We start from the raw sequence: 17667 nt of genomic DNA, 5'->3' as shown, positions 1-17667 counted from the left end.
TCTGGAGTACAATACAGGATGTAGTTCAGCACTGGTACATGTTACATAATGTATATTTTATTCTTTACTAAACTGCAGCAGTTGCTAAGATGTCTCCGGTGTCCTTGCCATGCTGCATGATATGACCTGTCCAGCTGGTGCGGTGCCAGGCTGCCATTTCCTGTCTGATATCTTTGCTGCGCTGTGAACAGCTGTCCTGCCTCTCGTATCGTCCACCTTGCTAAACATTTGCTGAACATAATCTCTGTTTTCAGCTTAAACTTCCTTGTCCCAAATCTATAATTAATACTGCAGTGAATTTTTTATAACCAGATATGTTTTCCTCGGTGCCTTTTTACCTCTGATGAGTTAGTGGGAAAAAATCAGATATGAGACTCCAGGAGAGAAATTCTTCCGATCCTTACCAGGTGCATCTCTCTCGCTCTCTCTCTCGCTCTATCGCTTTCTTGCTCTCTCTCGCGCTCTCTCTCTCACTGTCTCGCTCGCTCTCACGCTCTCTCACTTTCTTTCTCACTCTCTCTCTCTCTTGTGCTCCCTCTCACACTCTCTCTCGGTCTCTCACGCGCTCTCTCTCTTGCTCTATAGCTCTCTCTCTATCGCTCTCTCGATCGCTCTCTTTCTCTATCGCTCTCTCTCACTCTCTCTCGCTCTTTCGATCTCTTGCTCTATCGCGCTCTCACTCTCACGCTCTCTCACTCTCACGCTCTCTCGCTGTCTTTCATTCTCTCTCTTTCTCTCTCACTCTCTTGATCTCACTCTCTCGCTCTCTCACGCGCTCTCTCTCTATCACTCTCTCTCTATCGCTCTCTCATTCTTTCTCTCACTCTTTCGATCTCTCGCTCTATCACTCTCTCACTCTCTCGCCCTCTCTCTCACTCTCTTGCTCTCTTTCGCTCTCTCTCTCTCTCACTCTCTCGATCTCACTCTCTCACGCACTTTCTCTCTCTCTCGCTCCTTCTATCTCTTGCTCTATTGCTCTTTCTCTCGCTCTCTCACTAACTCTCTCTCGCTGTCTCACGCGCTCTCTCTTGCTCTATAGCTCTCTCTCTCACGCTCTCTCTCACTCGCTTTCTCATCTTTTCATACAGAATTATAATTCACCGTCCTATATAGCCAGTTTCCCTACAGACATGAGATCCCATTGTCACTACTTACATTTGGGTGATGGTCTTTTAGATTCTACAATAGAAAACATATATATTCATTATTTAGGTACATTCCATACCAGGATATATATATATATATATATATATATATATATATATATATATATATATATATATATATATATATATATATATATATATATATATATATATATATATATATATATATATATATATAATTTTATTTGCTGCTTAATCTCATAACATATTTGTGCTGGGTAACTTTGATGTGTTTGACTTAATAAATTCTATGATTCTGGCTACCCATGGCCACCACTAGGGGGAGCTCATTGCATATGAATTTTTACAGCTGGCAAGGATCTCAATGGAAACTGTCTGTCTGTAAACTAACAGGTCAAGCAAATTCTTATCCTCTCTTGCTGACAACTTTATCTTCCAAAAGGTAGGGGAGAAAACAAGGGGATCTGCTACTTTGGATCTAATCCTTATAAACAGGGAGGAAATGGTTGAGGAGGTAAAGGTGGCTGGGACCCTAGGAGGCAGCGATCATGCTATTATAGAATTTTGGATAACTAGAGGAGGAAGACATGTGAAGACTCAAACTTCAAGGTTAGATTTTAGAAAGGCAGATTTTAAGAGACTCAGAAAGAGAATAGGAGGGATCCAATGGCTGGATGTCCTTAAGGACAAAAATGTCCAGGAAGGATGGGAAATTTTTAAAAATGAGATTCTCAAAGCACAATCGTTAACAATCCCGAAAAGTAGGAAGAATGGGAAGCATTTAAGGAAACCAGGATAGATGAACACAGAACTTAAACACATGCTAAAAAGAAAGAAAGAAATGTTTATTAAATGGAAAGAGGGAGGCATATCTAAAGAAGATTATAATGCAGTCTGCAGATCCTGTAGGGCACGTATCAGGTTAGCTAAAGCTGACAATGAATTAAGGCTTGCAAGAGATGTCAAAAGCAATAAAAAAGGATTTTGGGGGTATGTCAAAAGTAAAAGAAAAGTCAAAGATGCTATAGGATTTTTACAGGATGAAAATGGAGAAATGGTAAGAGAGGATGTTGAGAAGGCCGAACTTTTTAATTCCTATTTTGCATCTGTTTTCTCTCAGAAAGAAAATGTAACATCAACTGATCTTCACTGTCCTTTTAAAGGAATAGAGGAATCCAAGTTATCTGTAAACAGAAAGATTATGAGGGAATATTTAGCTAACATAAATGAGTTCAAGTCTCCAGGTCCAGATGAATTACACCCCAGAGTACTGAAGGAGATCGTAGAAGAAATTTTAGAACCACTCTCCATAATCTTTGAAAATTCTTGGAGAACAGGAGAAGTCCCAGAAGACTGGAGAAGAGCAAATGTTGTTCCTATCTTCAAAAAGGGGAAGAAGGTGGACCCAGGGAACTATAGGCCGGTGAGTCTGACTTCTATACCAGGAAAGATCTTTGAACAAATTATTAAACAACATGTATGTAAGCACCTGGATAAGAATGAAGTGATTAACCAGAGTCAGCATGGGTTTGTAACTAACAAGTCATGTCAGACTAACTTAATTTTCTTCTATGACAGAATCACTGACTGGGTGGATCAGGGAAATGCTGTAGATATAGTATATCTTGACTTCAGCAAAGCATTTGACAAAGTATCTCACACCATCCTTATTGAAAAAATGACCAAGTATGCAATGGACCAGGCAACTGTTAGGTGGATTCATAACTGGCTTAGTGATCGGACTCAAAGGGTGGTTGTAAATGGCTTCACATCCAGCTGGATGAATGTCTCAAGTGGGGTACCACAGGGCTCCGTCCTGGGACCTGTATTGTTCAACATCTTTATCAATGATTTAGATGAAGGAATTGAGGGTAAACTGATTAAATTTGCTGATGACACAAAGCTAGGAGGGATAGCTAATACTAGAGAAGAGAGAGAGAGGATTCAAAAAGACCTAAATAAACTGGAGCAGTGGGCAGCAACCAACAGAATGGTTTTTAACAGGGAAAAATGCAAAGTACTACATCTGGGCAATAAAAATGAAAAAAAGCATATACAGAATGGGAGGAATAGAGCTAAGCAACAGTACATGTGAAAAAGACTTAGGTATATTAATAGATCATAGACTGAACATGAGTCAACAGTGTGATGCAGCAGCAAAAAAGGCAAATACAATTCTGGGATGTATTAACAGAAGCATACAGTCTAGATCACGTGAAGTCATTATCGGTCTTTACTCCTCTTTGGTCAGACCTCATCTGGAATACTGTGTACAGTTTTGGGCACCACATTTTAAAAAAGACATAGACAAACTGGAGCAAGTTCAGAGAAGAGCGACCAGAATGGTGACTGGTCTGCAAACCATGTCCTATGAGGAACGGTTGCAGGATTTGGGAATGTTTAGCTTGCAAAAAAGAAGACTGAGAGGAGACTTAATAGCTGTATACAAATATGTCAAGGGCTGTCACATTGTAGAAGGATCATCTTTATTCTCATTTGCACAAGGAAAGACTAGAAGCAATGGGATGAAACTAAATGGGAGGAGACACAGATTAGATATTAGAAAAAACTTTTTGACAGTTAGGGTGATTAATGAGTGGAACAGGCTGCCACGAGAGGTGGTGAGTTCCCCTTCAATGGACGTCTTCAAACAGAGGCTGGACAGACATCTGTCTGAGATGATTTAGTGAAACCTGCTTTGAGCAGGGGGTTGGACCAGATGACCCAGGAGGTCCCTTCCAACTCTACCATTCTATGATTCTATGATTCTATGATTCTACACAGGAGCTCCCTCTGGTGGTGGCTGTGGGTAGCCGCTAACAAAGCATAATGCAGGGGACCTTCTGAAATGAGTGAAAAGCAGCCACATGGTCTCCAGTATGGTAGCTTCACCACTGGGAAATAGTCTATTTGTGTCATATGACAGATTCCAGTAGAGGAAAATGGTGCATAAATATAGTGTGCAATACTGGATTATTTATAATACATGAACAGCATGACAGTATATACTATATCTGCTATAATGTGAATTGCAGTTTATTCTACTCACCACTATTTCTTTTTCCCATTATTCCATAAAATTGATCTGGTCGGGGCTTTCTTGCAATTCTCATAGGGTATCTGTCATATGCAGGTTCCTCCAGATCTTCCTAGAGGGATACAGGTCATTATCTGCATCATGTATGTATCATTACTAGTATGTATCTAGGGTGTCGGTCATGATACCCCTTACAATAAAATTACTTTTAAAACTTTTATTTAATATATAAACTTTTATAACATCTGGTAACACAGATTATCTGGTAGTCCTGCACCTATTGGGTCCTACTTGTGCCAATTCAACAACTTTTTAATACACTTTGTGTTTCTATTCACCGCCATTTTCAAGATCTCATATTGCAGCCAGTGAATGGGAATGCTGCTGTAGGCAATCATCTTTGCATCACTAATCTCTCCCTTGCTTTTATACTTTGATACATTTTATACTTTGATATAATGTGTTTTCTTATCTCTAAATATTTGAGCTCCAATTTTAAGTTCCAGCCTGCTCCATACTTATCCCCTAATTGACAGAAAGGTGTATTGTTTTGAAAATTGATGTGTTAACCCCTCTTCTTTATGGTTTGTATCATAGACAGGAGTGTAAAAAAATGGACTTTGAGAGATACATAGTATTATAGGTATACTGTATAAGAAGAAGAAGAAGAAGCTGTGATCAAGAATGTTTCCGTTCACTGAAAGCAAGCAGAGATATTGAAAAATAGTGATAAATAAAGTGTTTCCAGGATGGATAAATTAATGTAAGAAAGTGCAATGTTTCAAAATAATAGAGAATGAAGACATTGTATCTCATCCGGGCACGGGAGCTAATCCTCTCTGCTGCGGTGAAACAAAAGGATTTACCCATTGTACAGAGAACATTCAGCTCTTCTGATGCTCAGTGACAATAATTAGTCGCTGTGATATCTCATTCTGCTCCTGTCACCGCAGCGCTGCTCATTTATCACCACCATTGTGGATCTGACTGAATTTCTTTCCTTTTACCATGTCAGTCGCATTTAGGCTTCTTAATGCAAATCTCATGACTGGTAAAAAAAACAAATACAAATGTGGATTGTACTTTATACAGAAGTTACAGGGAATTTAAAGGGTCTGTGATAGATTAGAAAACATTTTTTTTTTCAAACAGCGCCACACTTGTCCATTGGCTGTGTCTGGAATTGCAGCTTAGCCCCCATTTACTAGAGTATTCCATTCCTAATTTTTTGTGTGCCCAAAATTCAGATCAATAATTCATCACTTTCAACAGCCACTGTGCTAGTTACCACTGAGAAATCCCTATCATTTTCCCTGTGTACTCATACTCACTGAGCCATCTGGTTTTTGATGGTCAGTATTACACAGGGATTGGGGTGCCAGGTCATCATTGGCTTACTCTTCTGCAGTGCGGATGTAAAGACCAGTGATATCTAACATCCCGACTGGAAATCATTCTTACTTTCTCTAAGTAATTACAATCACTGAACAATCACCCCACACATTAGTGGTGCGCATAATCACTATGCCACTGAACAATCACCCCACACATTAGTGGTGCGCATAATCACTATGCCACTGAACAATCACCCCACACATTAGTGGTGCGCATAATCACTATGCCACTGAACAATCACCCCACACATTAGTGGTGCGCATAATCACTATGCCACTGAACAATCACCCCACACATTAGTGGTGCGCATAATCACTATGCCATCACTCTGTTTCCCTGGTGCTTTTAATCTATAAATTATTCCCATTAGTTTCTCTGGTGCTGATAATTACTGAACAATCATATAAGTTTCCTGACTCTCATAATCACTCACTTTTCCTGGTGCTCTTACTCACTGAGCAATAATCATGTTTTATTACTCTCACTGTCCTTGATGCTTAAAGTCACTGACTGTTCAAACTCACTTTTCTTGGCGCTTGTAATTACTGAACACCATCTCTTCCCTTTTCTGGTAATAATTATAATCACTAAGCCGCCACAAAATCAGTCCTGGAGATCACACTTAATTTCTCTAGTGCTTATAATTAATGAGCAATTGCACATACACTGACTGGTGTCCATAATCACTAAGCCATCATCCTTAGTAACCCCGATGTTCATACCTGCTGAACATTCATGTTAGTTTCCTAGTTCTAATATCTACAGAGTTCACATTCACTTTTCCTTATACTCATTATGCTTTGCCTGGTGCTCGTATTCAGTAAGTAGTAACACTCACTCGTCTTGCAGTTCAAAATCACAGACTTTCCCCTCATTTTTTTCTGCTGCTCATAATCACTGAGCAATTACCAGCAATCTCCTTGGCACTCAAAAGTACTAAATGATCACCTCCACTTTTCCTGGTGCTCGTTATCACTGACTGCTCACTTTCACTTTCCATAGTGCTCATGATAACTAAGTGATCGCCTCCACTTTCCTAGTATTCATGATCACTAAGTGATCTCCACTACTTTCCCTGGTGCTCATGATCACTAAGTGATCGCCTCCACTTTCCCTAGTGCTCATGATCACTAAGTGATTACCGCTACTTTTCCTGGTGCTCATGATCACTAAGTGATCACCCCTACTTTCCCTGGTGCTCATGATCACTAAGTGATCACCTCCACTTTCCTAGTACTCATGATCACTAAGTGATCTCCACTACTTTTCCTGGTGCTCATGATCACTAAGTGATCTCCACTACTTTTCCTGGTGCTCATGATCACTAAGTGATCTCCACTACTTTTCCTGGTGCTCATGATCACTAAGTGATCTCCACTACTTTTCCTGGTGCTCATGATCACTAAGTGAAGACTACTACTTTTCCTGGTGCTCATGATCACTAAGTGAACACCACTACTTTTCCTGGTGCTCATGATCACTAAGTGATCTCCACTACTTTTCCTGGTGCTCATGATCACTAAGTGATCTCCACTACTTTTCTTGGTGCTCATGATCACTAAGTGAACACCACTACTTTTCCTGGTGCTCATGATCACTAAGTGAACACCACTACTTTTCCTGGTGCTCATGATCACTGAGTGATCCCCACTCAGCACTTTCCCTGGTTATCACGATCACGGAGTGCTCACCTCCACTTTCCCTGGTGCTCATAATCACTGAGTGATCCCCAGCACTTTCCCTGGTGATCACGATCACGGAGTGCTCACCTCCACTTTCCCTGGTGCTCATGATTTCTGAGTGATCCCCTCCACTTTCCCCAGTGGTCTTGGTCACCGAGTGATTTTTCTTAATTAGTCTTCTTTATAACTAGTAAATAATTGCAATCGGTTTTCCATGTAATTACTGAGAAACCGCTCAGATTCCCTGGTGTTCGTAATCACTGAGCCTGTTGATGGAGGCATTACTGCTCCTAGGTTGAGATAAATACAGCCCATTTGGACACACGCACTCTATATTTTCCCATCTATATCTCATTGATGAATTTTTGCTGTGCAAGTAATTATCCATATTTAGTAGATATTGAGCTGTACAACCGGATCTATCAACAGATTATCAGAGACTCTTATTTATTGCCCCTTCCTTGCTCATCCATCAGGAAGCATTTACTTACACTTTACAGACACTTCTGAGAATGTCTCCACCTCAGAAGCCTCCGGGACCTTGAACATTTCTCTACATTTCTTTGACTATTGTAATATTTTCGCATGCATAACAGAATGAGCTCGATTCACACAGATTCATAGTAACTAAAGAGGACTGTGAAATTAAATAAACATTAGTATAATTTTAGCCTAATGGATTTCTCCTCCAGTATCTCCTGCGCCATCCTGCTCCCTTGATAATTTCTGTCAATTGCATATTCTCGAAAAAAACATTCTTCATGGTAATCAAGACCTGATTATGTCTATCGTCGGGTGTCCATTCACACTTTTATCTCTTCTACTATACTCACAGTTTTACTGGAAGAAAAAGGCTTGAAATGGTTAAAGTAAAGCACAAGATGAGTATCTTTGAATGGAAGAGTCTACAGATTCTGGGTTTTTCCGATACTGGATCAGCCAACAGTTTCTCAAGTAGCCTTCAAGTTCTGGATCAGTCTTCAAGTTGTGGATCAGTTGGAATCAGTATTTGTGCTCAGGGACAGTCTGTTTTCTGGATTCTTCTTAAGGCTTTGCCTCAGTCTCTCGGTTTTGGAACAGTCTTGGTATCGTGGTCAGTTCTCTGGATCTCTGGATCAGCCTCCATCTTCTCAAGTAGTCTTTAAGTTCTGGATTCGTCTTCAGGTTGTGAATGATGGATCAGTTTGAATCAGTCTTTGTGTCTTTGTTTTTTGGGTTATTCTTCAGGTTTGGGTTCAGTCTCTGGGTTTTGGAAGAGAATAAAGTATCGAGGTCAGTTCTCTGGTTCTGGATCAGCCTAAGTCACTCTTTGTGTTCTGAAACAAGGTTTGTTTAATTGGGTTAATCTTCAGGTTTGTGTTCATTCTCTAGGTTTTGGAACAGTCAGTTTTCTAGTTCTGGATCAGCTTCCAGCTTCTCAAGTAGTCTTTAAGTTCTAGATTAGTCTGCAAGTTGTGAATGATGGATCAGTTTGAATCAGTCTTTGTTTTTTTGGGTTAGTATTCAGGTTTGGGTTCAGTCTTTAGGTTTTGGAACACTCAGCCGCTGCAGGTCTGGACTCTACTCTGCAGTGGCACCTGGTGGCTATCCTGTGGCCAAGCCTATCTTTGCCATCAGAGGCGCTCATGAAGACTAGGTAGCCACTTAGTCACACCCTTCCAGGGTAAGCCCGGCCAGTGGCGCAGTGGGTTCACACCCAACAGCATTACACTGGGTCATTCTTTGTGTTCTAGATTTATCTTTGTCTTACAGAATAGCCTTCAGGTTCTGGATCGGTATGTAGGTTCTGGTTCAGTATTTGGGTTCTAGATCTATCGGTAAGTTCTCCATAGACATATTAGAAGATAATATTGGTTGAGTTAAAAAAAAAATGAAGTTGGAGTCTTGAGGTTGTGTAGGAAAGAGCTTCTCAACGTTGAGACAAGTAACCTCTACTCAAACAAATCAAACCAAAGTACACCCAAGTATATGATCATATAAAGTGATGATTGATAAATACACAGCATGCACATAGACCGATTACCCCATGGGGACATCATATGTTGTCTTTGGGTAACACACACCATAGGATTGGAAACAAGAGAAAAGGAGATCCTAAATCATCTTGATTGAAAATCTCTTAAAAACTTGCAAGCTCAGTTTTTGTGTTAATTGGCCATTCATATCCATTCATTGTACAGATAATCACAAAAACAAGCTAAACAATGACAAGAGGACTCATAATAGTGCACCGTCTAGAGAGTGTCGGGCCATGAGGCGACCATTGGTGGTTATAGGATGACATAGACAATCCAATGTTGGAAATCATCTTTTGGAAAAGCATATCAATCCTTGCAGGAGTCCAAACAGACATCCCCATTGTCTACAGTTCTTATCTTGGGGTACACAATTGTGATCGGTTGAATAAATCGAATTCAATAAAAAAAACAAAAAAACTTTCCCCATCATCTGTGGATGTCTGAGACAAAATTATATGGACGAGACAATAATTATCTATCATCTATGGGATCAAGACTGACCATAGGTCTTATGAATGCCTTATCAACCCTCCCATCCCCAATAAGGTCCAATATAGAGTTTGTGTTATAAGATTATCACTTGTCCATGATAATTTTTTTCCCAAAATATTGTTAATATTTCACAAGTATCAGAATATAATTTATATGTATTTGATACATGTTTCGAAGCTATTGCTCCAATACACAGTACACTATTCGGTACTATGATTCTTCCATATGGAATGAGAGTCTTACCTGGTTTAGGTCTTGGGAGGGCCAGTAATTTCCTTCTGTCCAGTCGCTTTCTTCAGGCCATGCTTGTGTGGCAGCCAAGAAGAAGACCATACACGCTACAACGATGTTCATTTTTAACAATCCGGGTCTTCTCCGTCCTTCAGGTGGGGATATCTCTTTGAAGAGACATTTGAAACATTTTTGAATTTTTAAAAAAAATTCAAACAGTTGTTTGGAATGTTAAGGCTAAGTTCACACTTTGCTTAAAATCTCCGCTGCGGATTTGGCCACAAATCTGCCTCGAAATCCAGTAACACATGCTGATTTGGCTGTGGATTTCACCCTGTGCCATTTACTAAGCATTGAATTAGGTGAAAACCGCAATGAAAATCCACATAATATTGAGCATGCTGCAGATTTGAAATCCACGCCGTGTTTACACTTTCATGCAGATTTTGTTTTTTCACTGGGATTTTGGGAATTTTGGGAAAAACCCATATTGTACTGTAAATTGCTGCGGATTTTCCGTGCAGAATCAGTACCACAAATCTGCGCCGTGTGAACTTAGCCTAAATTCTGCAAACGTGCTTTCATCTCTTCTTAAATTCAGAGCAATGTTATATATATCAGAACAGAGCAACATTTCTAACTTTATATGGGCAAATACATTGTCACCAGTCTTCAATAGAAGGTGCCAACTCCAAAACCATTTTTTCAATCTTGTATAAATCTCTTAACCGTATCTTAGGACTGACCACCACAAAAAAAGATAACTCGACATAGTCATGAAAAAATTACATTTCATCGTCTCTTTTGAGTTATGCAAATATTTTTGCTTAATAGGAAAATACTTTTGAAAGTTTTACAGATCCTCTTAATGTTCCACTAACCCATCTTCTAAAGTACAATTAAAAAATATATATTTTTTTTATCTTAGTTTTTACCCCTGGAGCCAACACTTCTGAAAAATAGTTACCCAAACAAATTGAAATCAGATTACAGTAAATGATAATGTTTAGTGAAGCAAACACAAAAAAAATGCCAAAGTAAGCAATTCTTTAAATTTTTGTGTTCCTAAGATAAAAAAATTCAAAAGTAAATCACCAAGACCACAATGTGCAATTAGTGCTGGGATTAGAGCCTGTCCTGTAAAATCAGGATAACCTTTCTCAAGCTTTCCTGATCTCATAGGACAGATTTGGATTCCGTCATTGGTACTAAATAAACATCCACAGAATAGAAAAATGCTTAAAAAAATGGTAAAACTGTACAAAAACTCAACTGTAAAATTTTTGACCAAACTTACATATAACTATATGTAAATTTGTTCAAAAAATTTTACAGTAGAGACTTTGTACAGATTTACCATTTTCTTTTTAACGGCTGCAAAAAAAAAACCCTAAAACACTCTTTATTTGATAAATTCTAACCTAAAAATCCTAAATAGACAAAACATAAAAAAAAAGTAATTTTCAAAAATGTAAAAAAATAAATAAAATAAAATAAAATGAAATAACTGAATTGAATAAAAAAAAAACCATAAACATAGCAAATACTAAAAAAAAAGTTTGCACATTTGTTTTCGATGTGGGGAATCCAAACTTTAGCTCTTGTGAAATTACAGCTCCCAATGTGTAACCTCACTATAACCCCACTGAAATCAAAGCAGTCTTAATCTTCTATACTCACCGTGTAAGGCTGCGTCCCAGTGTAGGAAATGCAGGTGAATGACTCCAGGTGGGACGTTCTCACTTTTTATATGACCAGATTTGTAAATTAGGCTGATTTGCCTGAAGCTGATAAACCCAAGAAGATTTAATCAGAAACACGGAACAATAGAAGCTTCCGTGTATTCCTTTCCATCAATATTTGATCAGCTCTTCTGTCGCCATCCTGGTCCTTTTTGGGATTTTTTGAATTGCCTCATGTGTATGTGTTTCCGAGGAGGACAACTCAACTAATAAATCCAATTAAGAAGGGATGGACGTCATGTCGACTCGAGACGGAATGACTCTTGTTTGTAAAAGATAAATTAAGTATCTCCCTTTTCTCCTGGTCCTACAGACTTATTAAAGTCTTTCATGGAGTCATGAATCAAAGCTTCATATGTCAACGTTGCTCCAGTGGTTCAGTTCTACATCGAATATATTGGGATGCGGACGTTTCCATGGAAAAATATACCTGGGGGGGTGGTGGGGGACAAAATAAAAGGTGTTTTATTTTTATATAAATAATAGCGCCCCACGAAAAAAAAAAAAAAAAGTTGTGGATATAAGGGAGGAGGATATGATTTGTTTACCTTTGGGAACAATGACAGATGAAAAGGAAATTGGCCGCTGCTCTGTACAGGCACCGCAGACCACATCAAGGAAGTCTGATAGGCGACTATTCATATTTAATTTGTGACTGAGCAGCCAGGAATAATAATAACGTTGCAACAATAAACACTTGAAATAATGTTCTTGAGGCCACAAAAGGATAATTCAAATAGTAGATGCTTTAAGAGGTTTATGGTGTATCTTAGATACATCTCTTCTATAAAATGAAAAGGAAAGTTTGTACATTGGTTGTTGCTTTTATGCCATAAACCTGATTGATGTCTAAATGCAGTGAAATCCCTCTACCTACCTACCTATTATCTATCTATATATTATCTATTATCTATCTACCTACCTATTATCTATGTATCTATTATCTATCTATTAAATATCTATCATCATCTATCTATCTATTTATCTTCTACCTATCTATGTATCTGTGAAGTCACAGTACAGGGATAATACACACAGTAATGTCACAGTACAGGGATAATGCACACAGTGATGTCACAGTACAGGGATAATACACACAGTGATGTCACAGTACAGGGATAATATACACAGTGATGTCACAGTACAGGGATAATGCACACAGTGATGTCACAGTACAGGGATAATACACACAGTAATGTCACAGTACAGGGATAATACACACAGTAATGTCACAGTACAGGGATAATACACACAGTGATGTCACAGTACAGGGATAATACACACAGTGATGTCACAGTACAGGGATAATACACACAGTAATGTCACAGTACAGGGATAATACACACAGTGATGTCACAGTACAGGGATAATACACACAGTGATGTCACAGTACAGGGATAATACACACAGTAATGTCACAGTACAGGGATAATACACACAGTGATGTCACAGTACAGGGATAATACACACAGTGATGTCACAGTACAGGGATAATGCACACAGTGATGTCACAGTACAGGGATAATGCACACAGTGATGTCACAGTACAGGGATAATACACACAGTGATGTCACAGTACAGGGATAATACACACAGTGATGTCACAGTACAGGGATAATACACACAGTGATGTCACAGTACAGAGATAATAAACACAGTAATGCCACAGTACAGAGATAATACACACAGTTATGTCACAGTACAGGGATAATGCACACAGTGATGTCACAGTACAGGGATAATAAACACAGTAATGCCACAGTACAGAGATAATACACACAGTTATGTCACAGTACAGGGATAATGCACACAGTGATGTCACAGTACAGGGATAATACACACAGTGATGTCACAGTACAGGGATAATACACACAGTGATGTCACAGTACAGGGATAATACACACAGTGATGTCACAGTACAGGGATAATAAACACAGTAATGCCACAGTACAGAGATAATACACACAGTTATGTCACAGTACAGGGATAATGCACACAGTGATGTCACAGTACAGGGATAATACACACAGTGATGTCACAGTACAGGGATAATACACACAGTGATGTCACAGTACAGGGATAATACACACAGTGATGTCACAGTACAGGGATAATAAACACAGTAATGCCACAGTACAGAGATAATACACACAGTTATGTCACAGTACAGGGATAATGCACACAGTGATGTCACAGTACAGGGATAATACACACAGTAATGCCACAGTACAGAGATAATACACACAGTGATGTCACAGTACAGGGTGTAAGGCGGCGGTGTTCACACCGTGCAGAAACTGAGGCAGTGACCCAAGCAAGTATAACATAAACAGCTTTTATTCAGCAACTCACGGGTAAACAGAAAGTCCTCCGGTTCGCAGCCGGGTTAACATGAGTCCATAAACAACGGTTGCCGGGGGCAACGGCTGCGCCGGGCCGCTCAGAGCCTGACAGGTGCAGAGCCTTCCCAGGCGGTGGTTCAGCCACCCTCAGTCCTGCTGAGCTTTCCTGCTGTGCTCCTAGCAGGTTCCAACATAGAACAACACTAATCCTTAGTGCAGGGGTTTTAAAGAACCTGTGGCAAGAGCCACTGGAAAACCCGGGTTGGAGGGAGGAGGCCGCCCCACTGCCTCCTGTGACCTCCTCCAAGAAATGAAGGCCCTGCCGGGTTTTACTAATCTGCCTTAGCCAGGTAGCCTGACTAGGTCATTGCTCACCTTCATTCCTGCATTGCAGCCGCAGGTGAGTTTGTGACTGCAATGCACTCCAATGGATTTAATAGTAACATAGTAACATAGTTTGTAAAGCCGAATAAAGACTTGCGTCCATGAAGTTCGACCTATTAGTTCTGTAATTGCTAAAGTTGATCCAGAGGAGGGCAAAAAATAGGTCTCTGTACACATTCTGGTGGCTATATACCATCCCTCGTATATGATCCCGGTCACTGCCTCACATATCCCCCCCCTGTTCAAACTTGTAGGGTTGAACATTTGTCACCATACAGGGTGCCAGGGACAGGGCATCCCTGTTTGCTTGCAACTTCCCAGGGCGATGCTTTACAGAGAAACTGAAATTTTGCAGTGACAGGAACCACCTGGTGACTCGCGCATTCCTCTCCTTGGCATTCCTCATCCATACCGAGGGTGAGTAGTCCGTCACCAAGCGAAACTGACGCCAGAGTAAATAATAACGTAGCGATTCCAAGGCCCACTTAATAGCCAAACACTCTTTCTCTATCACACTATAGTTTTTCTCTGCCGGGACAAGTTTTCTACTCAAGTAGGTGACCGGGTGCTCTTCACCATTCACTTTTTGTGACAATACCGCCCCTAGGCCTACCTCCGAGGCATCTGTCTGTACAATGAAGGTTTCCTTGAAGTTGGGGCTGATGAGGACCGGCTGTCCACACAGGGCCAACTTCATCGACTGAAAAGCTTCTTCTGCCTGAGGGTTCCACCGAACCATTACCGATTTTTTTCCTTTCAAGAGATCGGTCAGGGCCGCCGTTCGCCCAGTAAAATTAGGTATAAACCAGCGGTAATACCCAAGGATGCCAAGGAACACCCTCACCTGTTTTGTACTTGACTCTTTAGGCCAGTTTTTTATGGCCTCAACTTTATTGATTTGGGGCTTGATAGCTCCTCTGCCTATCACATATCCTAAATATCGGGCTTCCTCTAGCCCTATCGCACATTTTTTGGAGTTTGCCGTTAACCCCGCGGCTCTGAGAGAATCCAGAACCGCTTGTACCTGGGATAGATGCGTATGCCAGTCGGTGCTAAAGATGATAATATCATCTAGATACACGGACGCGTACTCCTGATGAGGCTTGAGCACTATGTCCATCAACCTCTGGAATGTAGCCGGGGCCCCATGTAACCCAAAAGGTAAGACCACATAGTGGTATAGACCCTCCGGAGTTACGAAGGCGGTCTTTTCCTTCGCCGAATCTGTGAGAGGTACCTGTCAGTAACCCTTGGTGAGATCGAGCTTGGTAAAGTACTGGGCCTGCCCCAGTCTTTCAATCAGCTCGTCCACCCTGGGCATTGGATAGAGGTCAAACTTTGACACTTCATTCAATTTCCGGAAATCGTTACAGAAGCGTAACGATCCGTCTGGTTTTGGAATCAGTACGATGGGGCTAGCCCACTCACTCTGTGATTCCTCTATGACGCCTAACTGAAGCATTTGTTTTACCTCAGCCGTGATGGCTTGCCTCCGGGCTTCAGGTACCCGGTACGGTCTTATTCGCACCCTTACCCCAGGTTCGGTGACAATGTCATGTTGGATAATAGTAGTCGTACCCGGTAGCTCTGAGAACACGTCGGTATTGTGCTGCACCAGCGAGCGAGCCTCCCGTCGCTGCTGTTTAGTGAGGGCATCACTTATCCTGACCTCCCCCTCGGACGCTTCCCTGGCTGAAGGTAGAGAACTCTCTGGCGATATGCCTGGGGTGACGTCTGTAACTAAACACTTTCGATCTTTCCAAGGCTTTAGCAGGTTTACATGGTAAAGCTGCTCAGGTTTCCTCCTTCCGGGCTGATACACCCGGTAATTTACCTCTCCCACTTTTTATCGAACCTCATATGGCCCTTGCCACTTGGCCATGAGCATGAACTTACTCTCGGCTGTAGGTACCAGTACTAACACCCGATTGCCCTTGTTAAAAGACCTGACTCTGGCTCTTTTATTATATGTGTGCCTCTGGGCTGCCTGGGCATCTAACAGATGTTCTTTCACGATGGGCATGACCGCCGCGATCCGGTCCTGCATACTAGCCACGTGTTCAATTATACTCCTATGTGGAGTCGGCTCTTGTTCCCATGTCTCTTTGGCTACGACCAACAGACCCCTAGGGTGTCTGCCGTACAATAACTCAAAGGGAGAGAACCCTGTGGAAGCCTGGGGTACCTTACGGATGGCGAACATCAAATAGGGTAGCAACATGTCCCAATCCCTTCCGTCCTTAGAAACCACCTTTTTTAACATGGATTTGAGGGTTTTATTGAACCATTCTACTAGCCCGTCGGTTTGAGGGTGGTACACCGAGGTGCGCAATTGTTTAATTTTTAGCAATTTGCACAGTTTCCTTGTCACTTTGGACATAAAAGGGGTCCCCTGATCCGTCAGGATCTCCTTAGGTAGTCCAAGGCGACAGAGCATGGCAAACAGCTCCCGTGCAATCAGTTTTGCTGAGGTGTGGCGTAGTGGTATAGCCTTCGGGTACCGGGTGGCATAGTCGACGACCACCACTATATGTTGGTGGCCACGGGCGGATTTTACAATGGGCCCTACCAAGTCCATTGCAATCCGTTCAAAAGGTACCTTTATCACTGGCTGGGGTACCAATGGGCTATGGAAACTTGTGGTGGGTGTGGTCAACTGACATTCAGGGCAGGATTCGCAGTACCTTTTGACCTCCACGTAAACCCCAGGCCAAAAGAACCGCTGCAAGATACGTTCTTGCGTCTTTTTTACCCCTAAGTGTCCACCCAGCAAGTGTGTGTGTGCCAAATCTAGAACCACCCGACGGTACGACTGAGGTACCACCAACTGTTCCACGACCTCGTCTCTGATTTTATCTATCCTATAGAGCAACTCACCGTTGTCTACCATGCGTGGAAATACAGTATCTGCACCGGGCTGTTGGGCTACGCCGTTTACCTCTACCACCCTTTCCAGCGCCTGATTCAGGGTGGGATCCTGTAGCTGAGCCGTCCCAAACGTGTCCCGGGACACTTCCAGCTCGGGGATTGATGGGGTCTCCTCGACCTCTCCTGCCAGCACCTCTAAGGGAAACCTATCGGGGTCACAATCTGTCCCTAGGTTGAACACCCCTGCGGCAGGTTCGTCGGGTACAGCGCCTGTAATACATTTTACCGGGGGAGAGTGGATTTTGTTTTTCCACAGAGTACAGAACAGGGGCAAGTCTCTTCCCAACAC

At 41.5% G+C, this 17667-nt stretch overlaps 1 protein-coding gene across 1 annotated transcript in view; it reads right to left on the bottom strand.

Annotated features, from left to right (window-relative positions):
- LOC141264165 (protachykinin-1-like) overlaps nt 1-12094 on the bottom strand; it is a 36602-nt gene extending 24508 nt beyond the window's left edge. The window contains exons 1-4 of the mRNA XM_073676475.1: nt 11663-12094; nt 9995-10149; nt 4177-4276; nt 1156-1179 (exon numbers count right to left, since the gene is read on the bottom strand). Of these exons, the coding sequence (XP_073532576.1) occupies nt 1156-1179; nt 4177-4276; nt 9995-10105 (235 nt within the window). The 5' untranslated portion in view covers nt 10106-10149; nt 11663-12094. The remainder of the gene's footprint in view (nt 1-1155; nt 1180-4176; nt 4277-9994; nt 10150-11662) is intronic.
- Between the last annotated feature and the right edge of the window lie 5573 nt (nt 12095-17667).

This window comes from Phyllobates terribilis, unplaced genomic scaffold (genome assembly GCF_046119375.1).
Source record: "Phyllobates terribilis strain yellow unplaced genomic scaffold, ASM4611937v1 Scaffold_4__5_contigs__length_816908805, whole genome shotgun sequence".
Taxonomy (NCBI): Eukaryota; Metazoa; Chordata; class Amphibia; order Anura; family Dendrobatidae; genus Phyllobates; species Phyllobates terribilis.
This window is presented reverse-complemented; position numbering and strand designations above follow the sequence as displayed.